Here is an 18,865-nt window from a genome sequence, read left to right as displayed (position 1 = left end):
AGGGAATTGAATAAGGAGAAAAGGAAAAAGGGACAATGGGAAAATGGAGAAATTGAGAAATGGGGAAATGGGGAAAAGTAAAATGGAAATTGGAAAAGGGGGAATCTCAGAAAAGGAAATTAGGAAAAAGGGGAAATCTGAACGTTTAAATTTTGTGAAGTTTCGTAATGTTCAGTTTTATATGTTTTATCAAACTTTCAATTGTGTTCATTTAATTTATATATATATACTCAAATCTAACAATAGCGAAGCATTGCCAGGTCTGCTAGTTTTAAATATATTTAAAAAATTAGATTTCTGTTATGAATAATGATAACTGTTATTATGAATAATAATGGATTTCCTTTGGAGGACTGCATGTGAAGTGATGCAAGCACATCGTGTGAGGCTACACCAATCATAATCATCAATTGATAATAAACGGGTTGCCCCTGGGGTGCTGTTTTGGGAGGTGCAATGGGATGCTGTTACAATATCTTTGCAAACAATCATCCTATTTCAAAATTCATACAGGGTATTTGCTAGTATAATACAAAATCACAGTGGAACCAAAACCAAACCGGAACAAAAGGAGCAATGTTTGTTAGCAGTTTTTTTTCGGTACTCAAGTTTTTTAATTTTTAATATTTACCTCTTGTTTTTAACTTTTTAATTATTTAAAAATTCATCAAAAAGCCTAATACTGCTTACATTAAAGAAAATATTTTTGCTGTATTTTATATAAATCAGTAGGAATTTTTTTTTAATGGTTTGATAATTTATTAAAAATGTGGTTCCTTTCTCATAAGTCAAACTATTGTGTCGAGTTACATGATTGCAGTTCTATGTTCTGTTGACTGGTTTGATACAATTATTAATTGTTTATCTCCTAAGAATAAGTAAATATTCTTTTTAACAAAAATAAATTATATTGAGGGGCTCATCAACCACAAGATATTCAATCACAGATATTTAATTTACATAGTTGTTTAACTTTACTGTAAATTTAAGAATGTAATATCTTTCCATGGCTAAGTGCATTTAATTTTATGAATTCACATTAAGCAGTTAAGTACAAGAAGGTTGTTTTTACTTTAATCTTTCATAAGACTACATTTAATGGTATATCACTGAAATTCTCTATTATCACAATTTCTTTCTTTTGTAGTGCTAATTATTAAAGTTATACTTGTGTCATAAATAAGAATAATAATAAATTATTTAAAATAGCTATTTCCATTTATCACTCACATTTAATTTTTAAAATAGATAAAAGACAGGAACTAATAATTCAAAGGGACACTTCAGTTTCTCAGATGTGAAAATTAATTGTTCATAAATAACAACAAATTAAGTGCAGTAAGATTTTCTTCCTTATATTTTACTCTTTAGTGAATTAATTGATTTGATATTATTAAATAACATAACATTGATAAATATTGTTTATCAAAAGACATAATCTATTTTTATGTTTTATTTATAGGTAGATTATTATGCTGGTTCTAGATAACAAAGAAATGAAATAACTTTTAAACACATAATATTTTACTTGAGTCTTTGTCAGTGAATTTGTTTTAGTAATATATTTATTTGCTTAGAAAATTTAATTAAATAAATTAGAGTAAGACTTCTATGTATTATTTTTGAAAAAAAATTATTTTCCATATTTTATATTTCTATTTAGATATAAATTCTTGTTTTTTGATAAATGAATAAAAAAAAGATTGTCATCTTCATTTATTTATTCATATGTTATAGTAAATACTTGTTCTTTATAAATAATAGCAGTGTATACAATTTGTTGTTACTTATACGATATTTATATTAGTTGGTATAATTAAACATTAAATATTTAAATAGTCCAACTTGAAACATATATATATATATTTTCTTTTTTTATATACATTAACTAAGACTTAATTTAATAAATAGAAAAATTACATTAAATATTTACACCTTAGAAAAAGCAATTTTAAAGGTGTATTTTAAAGGTGTAATTTATTATATCGTTTCTTTATACTATTTCTCCTAGCCTTTCATGTGAGTAAAGCATTTGAAACATGTGAGTTGTAATAAAAAATATTTTTTTTTTTTTTAGAATATGTATTACAAGTTTTTATGTCAGTTGTAGGACTGAACATTACCAGAATTAGACAGGACTGGATATTGCTCTGATGAATATAAATCCAGATCATTTTGAAATATTATTTAGTCTGTTAAAATCACAATAAATATGTAATACAAAATACAGAATTTATTTGAAATAGTTTTTAATCTATTTATTAACAACAATCCAATTACTGTAACTATATTAATAGGCTATGAAATCTGGAATAGGCCAACAATATAGGTACTATATCACTCCCATTTCTTTGAATGAAATATGAGCGAGTATAATGGGCTACCAGTCACTATCATCTAATTATTGGGTTAATAATCTATAGATTATAAACATAACAGATTGTAGATTATAAACTGATAAATATTAAAAGCAGTGATTGTAGATATTCAGGGGCAGTTGAATGCAAGGAGAGAAAATAGTTCATCAATATGTTGTAAAATTTAATATTAAAAAGTAAAAGGTATTATTATTTCCAGGGAGAAGAGCATCCTGGACAAGATAATCGTAATAAACTCAGTAAGAGCCAGGCTCTCTGTGGGTTAGTTGTTTCTTCCCCTTTCCTTATCCATTATTACTTCTTCTTTGCACAAGTTGTAGACTAGATTGTTTTGTGGTAGTGATTTTTAGAAAATTATTTCATTTTGAATGTACATTTGCTTTTTGTACGTTACAGACTATTTGTTTTTAGTAAAACATGTAATTAGATATTGATCATTTACAATATGAATTAGAATGCTTTATATTAAATATTAAATTTTGAATGTTACTTTCATTTTAAGAATTTTTATGTTTTTCATACAAAAATATATGCATTAGCATGTCTTTATAACCTTTTTATAAAATTGAGGAGTCTTTCATTTTATATTGCTCAAAATTATTTTTTATCATGATAATGATTTATTCCATCAGTAATGAATTACTTAAATGAAATACAAAAAGCTGACCCCCATAGCTGATTATTTGTCTTTTATTTAGAAGGCTGTAGGACCAAATTTCGCTCAGTTAATACTAAATTTTTTTATATACTAAAAATTTTCTTTTTTTAAAAATCCTTTTAGTAAATTAAAATCAAAAAGAGCATTCAGCCATAAAAGTTGTTCCACCTATCCCTATCTCCTAACTCCAGAATAAAAAATGGGAAAATGACCATAAAAAATGATATTAATACATTTATAATTTTAAAAAACTTATTGAATATCAATTATTATTTATAAATTTTACTTTTTGTACAATACTATGAATGAAAGTCAGAAGAACACTGTTTTTTTGTAGTAAGGCACAACCAAATGTTGCAAGAACAAAAAGAACTTTCAATAAGGTACTGCAAAATTCTATCGTGCAATAAATAATTAACAAAAGAGTTTTTTTTAATAACAGGTAGTGGTAATGCTGCAAAAAACACAGGAAAGAAGGAAATGTGTCAGGAAAAGGCTGGGTGCTCATATTGGAACTTTTCTAGAAAGTATGACATTACAATTGACTTTGACAAATTAATAAATATTTAAAAATTTACAATCTTTAATTTAAATAATTATTTAAATTAAATATCTGTGATTGAATATCTTGTGGTAGATGAGTCCCTCAATATAATTTATTTTTGTTAAAAAGAATATTTACTTATTCTTAGGAGATAAACAATTAATAATTGTATCAAACCAGTCAACAGAACATAGAACTGCAATCATGTAACTCGACACAATAGTTTGACTTATGAGAAAGGCCCACATTTTTAATAAATTATCAAACCATTAAAAAAAAATTCCTACTGATTTATATAAAATACAGCAAAAATATTTTCTTTAATGTAAGCAGTATTAGTCATTTTGTTGAATTTTTAAATAATTAAAAAGTTAAAAACAAGAGGACAAATTAATAAATATTTAAAGATTGTAAATTTTTCCTTTAAATTTTTTCATATGTAATAGTCTTGTAAAATATATATAAATAAAATAAAAAATATATATATATATATATATATATATATATATATTTTATTTCATATAAAAATAAAGCAAAAATATTTCAATTTATGTCACTTTTTTATCATAATTACCCAGCAGTTATAAAGCAATTTGTAAGATTAACTTAAACCTGACTGTTTCACTTCACCTTAACTTAAAATGTTTACAGGTGGCTGTGCAAGGCTTAAGAAAAAAATAAATTTTAGTATTTACTTGCTCGTTCTCTAAGGAAGTGATACTTCCAGAAAAATATTTTGTCAAATGGAAAATATTAATACAAATAGACTTAATACATACTTCCTAGAAAGTGTTTTTCAAAATTTCAACTCTGATCTGGTAATAAATAAGTAATAAATGATTATTCAATGACACTGGTTTCAACAGTCAGCTTTAAAATACCTTTTTGAAATTTTATTTGTATTGAGAATCTCACAATGTTGTGATTGTCATAATTTTTGTTGTGACAATTAATTTAGAACATTATTTAATATAATTAATGTAATTGCATACATTTTATTTTTAAGGTGGATAAGGTATGTTTTTTCTACTGGTGTGTTACATTTAGAAGTTATATTACATATAGTAAAGAGATCTGCATAAGAGTAATAAAAAATAATTAATTAAGAAAAAAACAATTAGGCAAAGTTTTTAAAACTTACTTCTCACTTGCTGCATTCCATTTTCTTTATTAGTTGTGATCGAATACACACCATTATCTGGTAAATCACTTGGCAGATCCACTTTTGTTGAATTCTCATCGTTTGTGTGATTATTAATCATATTAAACAATTATAAGATGACCGTCGTAATTTGTATCCACTACTTTCCTGAAAAAGATTAATTATTAATTATAATGCTATAAAAATACTATGAATTAAATTTATTTATAACCATAAGAAAGGTGTGTTATATTTTTTAAACCTATCTTTAAGCCATTGTAAATCATAAAGACTATCCCTTTATTGTAGGTCATTTCAAAAAAAATAATATCATAAAATAAAATATGCATGATTTGCACTATTAATTATTTTTATTTTTTGTACCATATTTTTTATCTGTTATTGATATCAATATTTTTTTTTATCAAATCATTACATTTAACGACTGAAATTAAAATGTAATTTAAGATAAGATTTTTTGCTTACATAATCACAAATAAAAATTTAACATTAAAGAACTTTCCATTAATTATTTTAATTTCCTAAGAAACTTTAATGGAGGTATTTTTCATTGATCTTTATATATATATATATATATATACACACCAACACATCAATCGATCAATCACAGATATATATTACATTAATATAACGTTAATGTTAATGTTAATATATATTATATTAACATTAATCAATATTGATTAATGATCAATTGATGTTTGTTAATCTACTTTTGGAAAGGTTTCCATCTTTTAGCTGTATTAATAAGCTGGTTCACATTATACATTGAAGTAACACAAAATATTATGATTAGTTAATGAATGTAAATGACATCTTTTTGTAATTTGCCAGGAATCTCATACAGTGTTAAAAACCTTCCCTATTTTTGTTGTATCTTATGAGGAATAAGAAGTAACATTTTTTTAATAAATAAGCATTTTAATTATTATCCTTAATCTACTACCATTTGACAGAAAAAGAGCCTGTAGATTGGTCTGCTGGTAATTCCCTATCACATGGTGGTCGTGTATGGAATCTGGCAGAGTAATATCTACACCTACAGAACCAAAAAATGAGTAAGAAGGAATAAGCATGGGAAAATGGGAGGATGATGGAAATAATGATCTACTCATGGAGAAATCACATTATCAGACAAATTCAGGGTCCAGGCATCAGATGTCTACCCTATTCACAATCCCAAAGGAGATGAGATCAGGACATACTTTTTATTTATTTATTTTTGCTTGATGAATTAATTCATTAATTCACCAAAGAAGCTCTGAAACTTGTGGGAATATAGAAGTGGAATTTTGTAGCATATGAAAAATACCATGCCTTACTAGGATTCGAAACCAGGATCCTGGATGAAAGGTTGAGATGCTACCATTCTGCCAAGGAGAGTGGCTAATTTTTATCCAGATTGGAAGTAGTATAATTACTGTTGAGCATTTTTTCATTAACAAGCTCAATTATATGAAAAACAAAAACTACTTTTTCTCTAGGAATTAAGAGCCATCCAAGGTCCTGACCTTTAATGGCTCTTGGATGGAGCAGAGTTCCCTAAGAAAAAGTCTTCCTCATTCCTGGAATGGTATAGTGTGTGAGAATATTTGATTATTCAGATATTGTGTTCTATGTTCATAAAAATCCAAATCTAAGTCTTGGACAAATTTTTTATGAAAGTAGTTATTTTGGCAGTTCACTGTTTAATTTTATACACTTTTTTTTAAATTTTTGTTTTCTTCATTTTTTATTAATTTTTTTTTTTTCAATCCAAGTATTTAATAGCGTCTATAATAATATAGCCTCTTTATTTACTTGTTGAAGCTCTTTAATTTCCTTCTATTATACTTTTTGACACTCACAATCTCTTTCTCTCTCCGAATCACTCTTGCTTTAGATTTTTTTTATATCTTTTTTTATTGAATTTATTCAATGAAAGTTCATTTTGCTGATCATTTACCTAAATTTTATTTATATTCTTTCCTTAAATTTTTTACTGTAATTTTTCTATGGTATTTTTTCTCCCAGGATAAAGTAATTTTATTATTTTTTTAACCTATTGCAGTAAGACCTTCATTTTCACTTTCTCTCTTTATGTTATTTTTGTTCCCTCCATGTTTGTTAAACATTCATAAAATTATTATACAAATAAGGGTTAACCTTAAATTACTGAATTATTATACTTGTAGAACTAAAAAGATCTTGATTAAAGATCTAAAAATAAATTTTAGATTCTTTGAACTTTACTTTTTCAGATCTCAGATTAAGAGGCTTGTTTTGGGTTTTGTCTTCCGATAAGATAAATGAGTTCTGGTTTAAGCAGTAAGCTGCATCATCTATATGATAGTTCCAAAACATGTCTAATATCTCAGGGAGTAGCATCATGAGAAATACGAGTATGAAGTAAGGTGAAACATTAACAACCAAACCTGGTTTAATGAATTGCTCCCCATAAAGATCATCAAAGTTAAAGAAATTTCCTTATATTCTGTAGGCATTTATTAGTTGCTTAGAACTACAGCGATCGATGCCATCTGAAAAAAGTGTTAACGTATCCCTTTGTAAATTTATGATTCTATTTCTGAAATCTCTCAGCCGATATAACATCTTGAAAACATATTTTGTTAATTGAATCATGTTGTTTCCTTGAATACTTGGCATTTATTAGTCGTTAATGGTTCAGAAATAGATGCCACTTAAAATGCAAAAAATAAGTAATTTGAATATGTATGTGACTAGATGTGCTGTCAATTGTTATTTAAAAATTTATGCCATAAATATTTTCAGTTTAAAATTAAAGACAAAGGAAATGCATTTTTGAAAGTAGAAATAAATATTGTGTATTATAAATTTTTCTATTTGGATTTTTATTTTTTATCTATTTTGGTATAGGTTTAAGTGTAAATTCAAACTCTATTCTTAGTTCACAGTTTTTGAAATAGTGTATAGAAGTCCATACAAGTCTTTGCATACTTGAAAAAAAAAATTAGTGTTGTAAATAATATAGTGAACAAACAACATAGTGTATAAATGAAATATTTTTTACTTATTCATTATGTAATTTTTAAATTTAAAAAAATGTATAAATATTTTTTAGTTTGTTTAAAATCATTTATTTCTTATTAATTTCTTATAGATTATCAAAATTATTTCATTCTGAATTTACTTATATTTTTGTTTTCATGGGCATTATATTAAATAGCATCCTTAATTTCTAGTGTTGGAAATCATTTAATGAGTGATCCATCTGATATATTATCTTCGGCCTTGTCGTTTAATTTCTTTAATGTTCAAGAAATCTTGGATATAAATCTTATCTAAATAAAAGGACCAAGAACCACAATAAATGTAAAATCAGATAGATAAATCAGCTTAATATTGAACTACTATTTGTAACAGAAAGTATTGCCATTTATCTGATAATCTAGAAAATTTCATTGTGAATAAATTCAAAGCATGGAGATATAAATTAAGAAATTTTCTGTCAGTTCTAAAAGAGATTTTAAAAATGAAATGTTTCTCTTGATTATAAATTGATTTTGTTTAAGAGGAATTATACTATCTTCTGAATTAATCCTCTTTTTCTTATCTCTCCCCCAATTGAACAATTTTATAAAGGTTAATTTGATACATTCATGGCCTCGCGTTTCTTTAATTACATGGTTTATATTTAATGAAAAAATAAATGAAGTTTTTTAAAGAATTATCAATTTTTATCAGCTTTTACAGCACGATCAATATTGTTGTGGCCAAGGAATCCATATTTAAAAAAAATGGAAAACTGGGGGAATAAAGAAAGGAATTATTATGAAGCAGAAGTCATATTTAGTACAGAACACTGTTATTAAATTGCTCAAGAACTAGGTTGTCTGAGATGCTATGATGAAATAAATTAATGTTATTCATACCCACATTTTTTATACATGTTTTGTATGCTTTTGTTCACATATTTTGGTATATTTTATATTTAATTTGGTTTGTTCATTTAATTTTTAAAACTATGCATTGAATTACATATCTTTTATCAGAATGTGAGAGGTTTATGCAGAAAGAATTATGATTTCTATATTTCACATTTGAGCTTGCAATTCCTGACCTCAGAATTTTTTATTTGTATAATGTAATACTGACGATTGGAGTACCTGAGAAGAAAAGTTAGAAGCTTTTGAAATGTGGTGCTGCAGGACATTGTTAAAAATCAGATGGGGAATAATGTGACAAATGAAGAGTCGTTGCGGCAAATTGATGAAGAAAGAAGCATTTGGAAAAATACAGTTAAAAGAAGAGACAGACTTATAGGCCACATATTAAGGTATCCTGGAATAGTCGCTTTAATATTGGAGGGACAGGTAGAAGGGAAAAATTGTGCAGGCAGGCAATGTTTATAATATGTAAAACAAATTGCTAGGGATGTAGGATGTAGGTAGTATACTACTGAAATGAAACGACTAGCACTAGATAGGGAATCTTGGAGAGCTGCATCAAATCAGTCAAATGATTGAAGACAAAAAAAAATGTAATACTGAAATTCACTATTTTCTCAGAATGAATAAGATGGAAAGTGTCTGGTTAATAAATATGCTAATGATTTGAACTTAATCCATCAAGCCAACTGTGCATTTGCAGTCAGTTAATTAGGTAATCATGTGGGTTTGTAAGTGTATATTTGTATCCTTTGTGCAACAATCTCACATAAATTTACTTTTTATATTTCATTTTTATTTCTAATTGAAATGTTATGCTTATATATTTCCATACAGGCATTAGTTTTTTTTTAATTTAATTGAATATATTTTGGGATAGTTCTCAAAAGCTTCAAAAGAAATTTGTATTTAAATAAATAAAGAAGGCGTTTATATTGGTTTATATACTTAAATTTTTTAATATTAATAATATTTTTAAAAATCTTTTATCTCTGTACATAAAGAAGAATATTTGTGTGTCCATTTTTCTTTTATACTGATCTACAGTTTTATTTTGATCATGATGAAATTTTGCACACTAACAATTCCAAACAAGAGGAAAACTATTATCTACATTTAATTTTGAAAATATTACCCCAACTCCCTTTACAGTCACCCAATGTAGTCTCTAACAAACCTCAAATATTGCGATTATATTTACAGACATATAAAATATAGCTAGAAAATAAAGTCATTTCTATGGAGATTGATGATTAAGATACAAAAAGAAAATTGATATCATGCTTTTAAGTTTTTTGAAAAATGCAGAAATGCATTTTGAAAAATTTATCAGATTGTGAAATGTGTTAATGATTAATTTCATGATTACTACTGCACTGATTTTGATAAATCTTTTTTTATTTTCATTCATTTTTTTATAGAAAAAAAATATTTGTTAAAGGTGGTTATAAGTACACATGTGAAGCCCCATTGGTTGGAGCTTGTTAAAAATAATTAGTCAAAAAATAATAAAATACAGTTTATTAATGTGTGAGTGTAGTGTGTGTGTGTGTGTATATATATATATATATATTTATTATATTTTATATAAATATATACACACATTCATTTAATAATATAAAATAATGATTGATTATTCATCTCTGCAATTTTGGTTATAATAATTAAATACCTAGTTATATGATTTGGGTATTAAACATGTGGGACTATAAACCAACTACAGAATATGACATGAAAATACAAATAACTTGATGAATAAATCTTAATATAATTTATCATCGTATTAATATAATGATAAATATTTAGGATAGCCTGTTATTAATTTTGTATTTTTTTTTCCTAATTTTATTGTCTCACAATAATTTTTTTGAATACAGACAAATTAAGAAGAAAATGAAAATTTTAAATGTCCTAATCTAAGAAAATCCCAGTTATTGACTGTTTATTATTAGTTCTAATTACCCAGAATTTACAGAAAAATTATTACAGCAGTTGTTGCTTAGCTTTAATAATTAGTGAGAAATGGTAACTGTTCATAAAATATGGCAAACATTGTTGACATTTTATTGTTATGTCTAAGGCTTTATTTTCTAGAATGGTTCCCTGATAAGATATTCTTACTGCAATGGAATTATTTTCTTGATATTGTTAAAATTCCTACAATTTATTAGTCTGCTTATGAAACGTGTTTAATGAATCTTTTCATTAAACAATACTTATATATATATATATATTTTTTTTTTAACCTCTGGGACCAAGGTTAGAGTTTACTTAAGAGGATGAGATGAATGACAATTTTTGTAGCACGTGAAAATGCCATGCCTGACCGGGATTTGAACCTGGGACCTCCAGATGACAGGAGCCCCAGAAAAAAATAATACTTTATATTTAGCAGAAATTTTTTTTACCTGTGCATTTGATTAATTAATTATTATATGGAATTCATTTTGTCGTGTAAACTTAAGTACAGATATTTTATCACTCATTAGCTTATTCTGCGTACTTAGGAGGGTAAAGAACTGGTCTTATCCCGTAATTTTAGTAGTAAATCTTGACAATACTGTCTAGAATGCCTTAATTAGTAGTTGCAGCAGCAGCACTGTTAAATGAGATGGTAAACTACATTCCATGATGATGCGCTTTCCCAGATTATTAACCTAGCAGAAAATGCAGATCTGCAAATTTGCTTCTCAAAAACAGAAATCATGACAAGCCTCCTCAAAGTTATTGGAGAAGGTCAGTAGAGACCAAGTATGAAAAAATAAATGTTAAAACCCAATTTCAGTATTTAATAGAAGCAGTGTGTAAAAACTTTACAGACAAACTGCTCTGAATATCTGAAAATCCAGATTAGAAATATAAATTTCCTAAACAAAAAAAAAAAAAAGTAAAACAAACCGAATCTTTCAATAAACACAAAATTGAGGAATTACAGTATGTAGTCAAACCAGTGATCTTATATGGAATTGAAACAGCAAATCTGATTGTTCTAGGAAATCTTTTCAAAATTGAAAGGAAAATTCTAAGGAAAATTTATAATCCTAGAAACAAAGAAGAATTCAATTTAATATCAGATAAGAAAATGTAGAAGAATATTTGGAAACCCCAATTAAAAATAAAATTAAAATTCTTCAGAAAAATTATCACAATGAATCCAGAAGGACTTAATTGACAAATTTCCAAAGTTGTAAACTAAAAAGCCAAACACAATACATAAAGCTGATGAAAGAGGAACTTCAAAAGCTAAAGATAAAAGAGAAGGACTATTTGATAAAATCAAGTTTAGAGAAATAATTTATAATGCTAAGGTGTTTTTGGATGAAAGAAGAAAGAAAATAGAAGAAAATGGACAGATAAAGAAAAACAGGTGCAATCTAAGAAAATGAGGGATGTAAGGAAAAAAAAGTGAAAAAGAAATTATATTGGAATGGTCCCTAATAGATTTTTAAAATTAAAAAAAAAAACTGTTTCCTTACAAACTAATGGTTCTGAGATTTGTTAGGGAATAGTTTCTAGAAAATGAAGGATGTGATGTATATATATATTTTTTCAATTATGTTTGAATTGAGGTTAATTTAATATAAATTATTATGTGTTTTATTTTATTTTTGTTGAAATTAAGAATTCAGAGTAGTTTTTAAAATTAATACGTCATTTGCAACAGTTAGTAAACATGATAAGAAAATTTATCAGTAATTTCTTGGCAAAATAGCCTTTGTCAATTACTTATGCAACTGTCTTTTATGTTGCGTATGTTGTTTGCATATTAGATCATCAGATAATAAATATACGTACTATGTAATATTTAAAAGAGATATACAGATAAGATGTCTTCATCTGTATTAATTTCTACTCTTATTAGTTTTAGTATCATTATTATTATTATACAATTAGGGTAAATTACGTCTGTTTTGATTATCTAAAGTCAGATAGACAATAAAAAAATATAATAAAAATCGAGACATAATAATTGGGGGTAATTAAAAATTAGCATTTTGTAGATTAAAATTTTTAGTATTAAATAAATAACTGTCTGAATAAATAAATAATTTAATTCTGTTTTACCATTAATTTCAGTTGTGACTTCTCAAAGGAAATGTTGATTTGTTTCTCGTTTGTACTTTTTGCTTTCTCTCTGGGCTAATTTCTTCCTCTGATGGTGATGAATCGTACACACAGTTACTCGTAATCTTTGTCAGTAATTTTATTATTACAATATTTAAGTAATATAACACAACCCAAGAGTAAATAGAAAAATTGTTCTGGATTATTTTCCTGTAAGTATAATAATTATTATATTATTAAAATTAATATTATATTCCAATAATGTTAGTTATAATTTAAAGTAGTATTATACAATTTTGTTTGTTGAAACTTTTTTTATGATCTGTATTATTTCTTTTCTTTTGAAGTACAGAAAGTTTTCTCTTTCCCAACTATCAGCTGTATTGGTACTGTTATAGCACAGCTATAACGGAAAAGTATTACAGTTGGCCAAAACTTTAGTTATTGGGATTTTTTTACTTAGCAAGTCAGAAAATGTTCATTTATATTACTCATATTACTTATTCTGTTTAGAAACTGTAGTCTAATGATCAGTTACTCTCACAGTGTTTGTGGGGGGTCATGATTGATGTATTTTTTAGTACATAAGTTAGTATACGATTGAAGCATTTTTTACATTAGAAGTACATTTTAATTAGTAATAACTGGACTAGTGTATCATTTAAAAAAAAATTGATTAGCCAAAGATAATTTTGAGCAGAATGTAAAATAGAAAATGATTTCATCAATTTTCTTACCTATAAAATATATTTCTTTACAATATTTTTGTCCGTTTTGGTCAGCAATGAAAATTATGCATGAATATTAATTTTTTAATTGAATCTAATTGAACCATATTTATTTATTATAAAATATGAAAAATTCATATATTGTTTTTAATCACTTTTGCAATTATCTTCAGTGGCTGGTGCCTCTGCTCTTATTCTGTTGTCATCTGTTATTGGTGGTAGTTTTTTTTTTTTTTAGTTAAAAAGAGATATATTTAGTATGTTTTAGATCTGATATTTAGTTTGTCTTGTGTCTCTTCATTTAATAAATTGTTGTGTATTTGTGTAGCTTATAATGTTTAATTACACTAGTCAACACAAAATATGTATCTAACATGTTACACAATTTTTCTCAATGTAATTTGGGTGCTGATTTCAAATAAGCTATTGAAATTGTGTTACCACAAATCATAAATTTGTTAAAAGTTTTTATAAAAAAACATTTTGATCAACTACTGTTTACAATTAAGAATAGTTTCTATATTTTTACTTTTAAACAATTTGCATTTATGCTTAATAAAGAAAAGAGGAAATATATATATATATATATATATATATATATATATATATATATATATATATATACACACTAGATCATGAGAAGTAGATGCATATAAACTGTCTGTATGATGACATCATACAGACATCTGTTGTTGCTTACTACAGAGCATAAAATCTTATACAGTCTAGCTTCACTTGTCTATATTGTGTGTTGTATTTCACGGATTTATTAGTGTTCTGTTATGTTTTCATCAGTTTTTTATAATACAAAAGTGATTTTTCTTGTTTTTATTTGCTACAACATGGTTTCTGCAAACGTTCGTGAATGTTCAAATCATTCAGACAATTTTTGTTATGTCTGTGGTAAATTTACATCTAAATCTCAAAGAAAGATTATTTATGAATTAATAAAAACAGATGATAAATTACATTTGGGGATCAAGATAAAATCTAGGCGCTTCTTGTTATTTGCATATCGTGCTCAGTAATTGTAAGTGAATGGTTGAAGGAGAAACGACAAGACATGCTGTTTTCTGTACTGATGGTTTGGTATAAACCTAAGGACCTCTTCACCGACTGCTACATATATGTCAAATATATTTGGATTTTCATTTAAAAATAGAAAATGCATAAATATGCAGATGTGTCCTCAGTTCTTAAAGTCTGTATCACATGGAGAGGAGTACCTGTACCTTTATCACTATCTAATCCAACATTGCTAGAAAAACAATCTGAAAATGAAGCAGATGATGTAGAGTATGTTGAAGAATTTCTTTCTGTATCTGATGAGAAATCTCATTTTATTCAACATGAACTTAATGAATTAGTTTGAAATGTAAAGAATTAGTTTGAAGTGTAAAGAATTAGTTTGAAATGTAAAGATATCAAAGCAGTAAGCTGAACTTCTGGGGTCTAGACTGCAACAGTAGAATCTTTTAAAAGAAAAAACAAAAGTTACTACATTTAGAAGATGAAATAAAACTCTTTTAACTTATTTTAATATGAAAAATTCTTCATGCATTTGTATTGATGTTGATGGCTAATGAAAGAGCTTGGAATTCAGCATATTCCTGAAGAATGGTGTCTTTTTATTGACTCCTCTAAAGTTTGCGTGGAAACAGTTTTGTTGCATAATGATAACAAACAGCCATCCATTCCATTAGCTCATGCAGTCAACCATGAAAGGAATGTATGAAACTATGGTATCAGTATTAGAAGCAATAAAATATGAAGAGCATATTTGGCAAGTTACTAGTGATCTGAAAGTTGTGTTACTTCTTGGTTTACAAAGTCGTTTTATGAAATACTATTATTTTCTTCGTCTTTGGGATAGTTGTGATACAAAAAGTCATTACCAAACAAAGAATTGGCCATTGCGGCGAAACTTTGTGGCTGATGAAAAAAATGTAAAGCTTTTGTCATTAATTGAGAGTGGTAAATTATACTACTGCCACTTCATAAGACTCAGACTCATGAAAAATTTTCTAAAGGCACTTGACAAAGATGGACCAGGATTTAATCATTTAAAAATAAGTTTTCCCAAATTGAGTGATGGAGGCTCAAGGAAGGGTATATTTATCAGTCCACAAATCAAGAAACTGCTTAAGGACTCAACTTTTGACGATAAACTTAGTGAATGTGAACTAGCTGCATGGAAGTCTTTCAAAGACATTGGTGGTTTTTTTGGCAACAGAAAAGATGAAAACTATGTTTTTTTGGTTAATAAGCTGTTAGAAAACTACAAAAGTGTAAGATATAGGATGTCATTAAAAATTCATTTCCTACATTCCACCTAGACTATTTTCCTGAAAATTTGGACTCTGTCAGTGATGAGCAAGGAGAGAAATTCCATCAGGATATTCTGACCTTGGAATATCAGTACCAAGGAAGATGGGATCTTGGAATGATGGGTAACTGTTGCTAGTTTTTGTTTAGAGAAACTGTTCTAACATAGTAAAAGCGAAAAAGTTTGTCAACGTATTTCAAAGATTAAAGATAACACATTTCCAATGATTTAGCCTTTTAGAAACTGTTCTAAAAGTCTAAAACTGTAATAATGTATTTCAATTTATCTGTGTTTGAATAAATAAAAGTTTAGTTGATTTAACAAAATTTTAAATGAATACACATCAATATTTTTTTTAAAGTATTGATGTCACTGATTATGCATTTATTGTTAAATAAATTTTATGTCTAAATCATATGTATCTAAAAATGTGAAATATTACACAAATTCTGATAACACTTTGGAATTCAGATCCCAAAATTAGTTATCACCATATATAATTCCAGATAAACAATTTTTTTTTTGTTGGCTAATAGTTTGAAATTAAAGAATTTACTCATCTAACAATGAAACTTTACTATTAGTCAATTCACAATATTTGTGTTAAGAAATTATACGTAAATTAAATTGATAATTCTTTAAGCCATTCATTCATTAAAAAAATATTACGAGAACTCTTTCATAAAATTAACATAATTTGATAAAAAAAGAAAAAAAAATCATTTTACATATGTAGTCAGATTTGAATCAGATTTAAAAGAAAATTACTTTCATAAGAGTTTTTAAAAGCAGTAAAAGTGTTACTGCTTTTGATTTGACATCAACACTTAGTGTTATTTGGCAGTATTTATTTCTACTTACTTCTTTATTTGATCAACTTATTGAGTTACCTTGATAACTTTATTATGTTAAAATTGCTTTTATGTCTTAATTTGTACCGAAAACTGACTTTAAGTGTGTTAAAATGTAATCTTCTTTTTTCTGTTTATGTTTAAGATAGCAAGGTTAATGGTTTTTTGTTTGCCTCTACTAATGAATAAATCTACTATATCTTGATACTTTACTCATAAATGAAAAAGCCAACATCTTAATACACTCAAGTCATTTTGGATTACATAAGCACATAACAATTTGCAAAATAAACATTCACAATTCAAATCCCAAACAGTTTCCAATGAAATTCTAAATACGTGTCTTTCTTACTTAAAAAAAAAAATTATAATTGATATTGAGGAGAGAATAGCATTACTGATGGGCCAAATTTGACTGAAAGCATTAAACTAGTATTGTTATGTGTACTAAACTTTGTTCAGTTTACCATTCAAAAATTAATATTTTTACAAAAATATACTATTCCAAGATGCAGTCCAGTTGATCCATCCTTAATGTTATTGTATTCAAAAGGAATATTTCTTGCCTTCCAAAAAAAATTTTTTTCCTAATCATTTTTATTTTTATTATCAAAAATATTTTTCATAACTAATAAAAAGGTGTGAAAAAATTAGGAAATATTTTACAACTCTTAAAAGGTTTCCTTTTGTCCATGAAATATCTTTTTTAAATGGGTGTGTAATTGATGAGATTTACTCTATAATATATACATTTACTATAACTATAACAAATTCAGTGAGAAGGTTCAGAAAAACCAGTCATATATTCTGACACATACATAGGTTTTGTGTGCTTGTGTTTTATATATAATAGTTTTTCGTATTTTGGAGCAAACTTACAGACTGTGCAGTTTAAGAAAGATATTAGATTTTAATTAACACTAACAAGGAAAGCTTTCATGGATAAAAGCATTTATTAGCATCAAATATACAGTTTGGAATTTGGGAAGATTTAAGTATGTTTTGAAAAATATTTTTAGATGAAGCGTTTCATGACTCATTCATTTGTAGCATCACTCACATTTAAAAAATGAACGATTTTAATTTGTTTCAATTACATTAATTTTTTTTTTCTGTTTAGCCTCCAGAACTACCATAATGTAATTTAATAATATTTAAATGAACAAAAAAATTATTCTGTAACTAATCGATTTTATCGTGCAAAATATTCATCTGACCTGTTTCTTTAGCAATTTTTAGAATCCTTGAAGTAAAAAAAATTACATAAATCTTGATAATAATATACAAACTTTTGTATTAATTATCAAAGAGAGAACACATTTTGATTAAAATTAATCACTTTAATCATATGAGAAATGTAAATTATAATTGTCAAATCTTACACCTGAGCTGAATATATTAATAAATAGCGTGTTAAATCTCTATGACACTTGTTGATTCTTAATTAAAGTTATTCAAGGCTTCTTAAGGAAACTAAGCTCATTTAGGATTTGTTCACGAAATGGACACATTTTATTCTTTATTTGGGGAAGAATCAATCTTTTGAGATATATATATATATATATATGTAATATATATATATTTTAATTAATGAATTTATGATGATGTATTTGATTTGTAGTTAGTTTATTCTCCCACTTTTGTTATGCTTTGATTTATGTATATTTACATATAATCTCATAACAGTATAATATGTCAGTATGTTTCTGTTGCAATCATATATATATATATATATGTGTGTGTGTGTGTGTGTGTGTGTGTGTGTGTGTGTGCGCGCGCTCGCGCGCGCGTGCGTATGTGTGTCTACATCATCATTATTTTTAATAGTTATAATAAAGTAATAATTATAATAATAATTAATAATTATTATTATTTGCATGAAACTTTAAAAAACATCCCTTTTTATATGGTTGTGACAGTGTTTGTTTATTCATTTCATAATTAACTATCACTATCATTGTGAAACATTCATTTGAAAAGCGTAGCCCTAATCTGAAGTATTTTGGAAAATTTTGGGATTGATCTCGCTTATTCCTTTTTTTATATTTTAATTGGCATTCAATTCTTTTCAAGTATTTTATATTTGTCTGGAATTTTCATGATTCTCATTCTGTTCAACCCTTTTCCATGCTCTTTTTTTATTTTCACTTACAGGTACAAAGTAAAGGAAGTATTGTGATCCCAAAAAATTTCAGTTTTCAGATTTCAATGGAAATATCCATTTTGACCATCCCTGAATTCATTTTGA

The 18,865-nt window shown here is 26.3% G+C and overlaps 2 protein-coding genes across 4 annotated transcripts in view; one reads left to right on the top strand and one right to left on the bottom strand.

The window, feature by feature from the left end:
* Positions 1-12,798, bottom strand: part of LOC142329770 (synaptic vesicle glycoprotein 2B-like) — a 111,540-nt gene extending 98,742 nt beyond the window's left edge. The window contains exons 1-2 of the mRNA XM_075374549.1: positions 12,713-12,798; positions 4,722-4,889 (exon numbers count right to left, since the gene is read on the bottom strand). Coding sequence (XP_075230664.1) covers positions 4,722-4,842 — 121 coding nt within the window. The 5' untranslated portion in view covers positions 4,843-4,889; positions 12,713-12,798. The remainder of the gene's footprint in view (positions 1-4,721; positions 4,890-12,712) is intronic.
* LOC142329769 (synaptic vesicle glycoprotein 2B-like) overlaps positions 1-18,865 on the top strand; it is a 218,742-nt gene that overhangs the window by 109,749 nt on the left and 90,128 nt on the right. For 2 of the 3 annotated variants that reach the window (XM_075374544.1, XM_075374545.1), the window contains exon 2: positions 12,725-12,924. The exons of the other annotated variant lie outside the window; for it this stretch is intronic. The gene's annotated coding sequence lies outside the window, so the exon portion shown is untranslated. The remainder of the gene's footprint in view (positions 1-12,724; positions 12,925-18,865) is intronic. 3 annotated transcript variants of the gene reach the window in all.

The sequence above is a fragment of the Lycorma delicatula genome, chromosome 9 (assembly GCF_047948215.1).
Source record: "Lycorma delicatula isolate Av1 chromosome 9, ASM4794821v1, whole genome shotgun sequence".
Taxonomy (NCBI): domain Eukaryota; kingdom Metazoa; phylum Arthropoda; class Insecta; order Hemiptera; family Fulgoridae; genus Lycorma; species Lycorma delicatula.
This window is presented reverse-complemented; position numbering and strand designations above follow the sequence as displayed.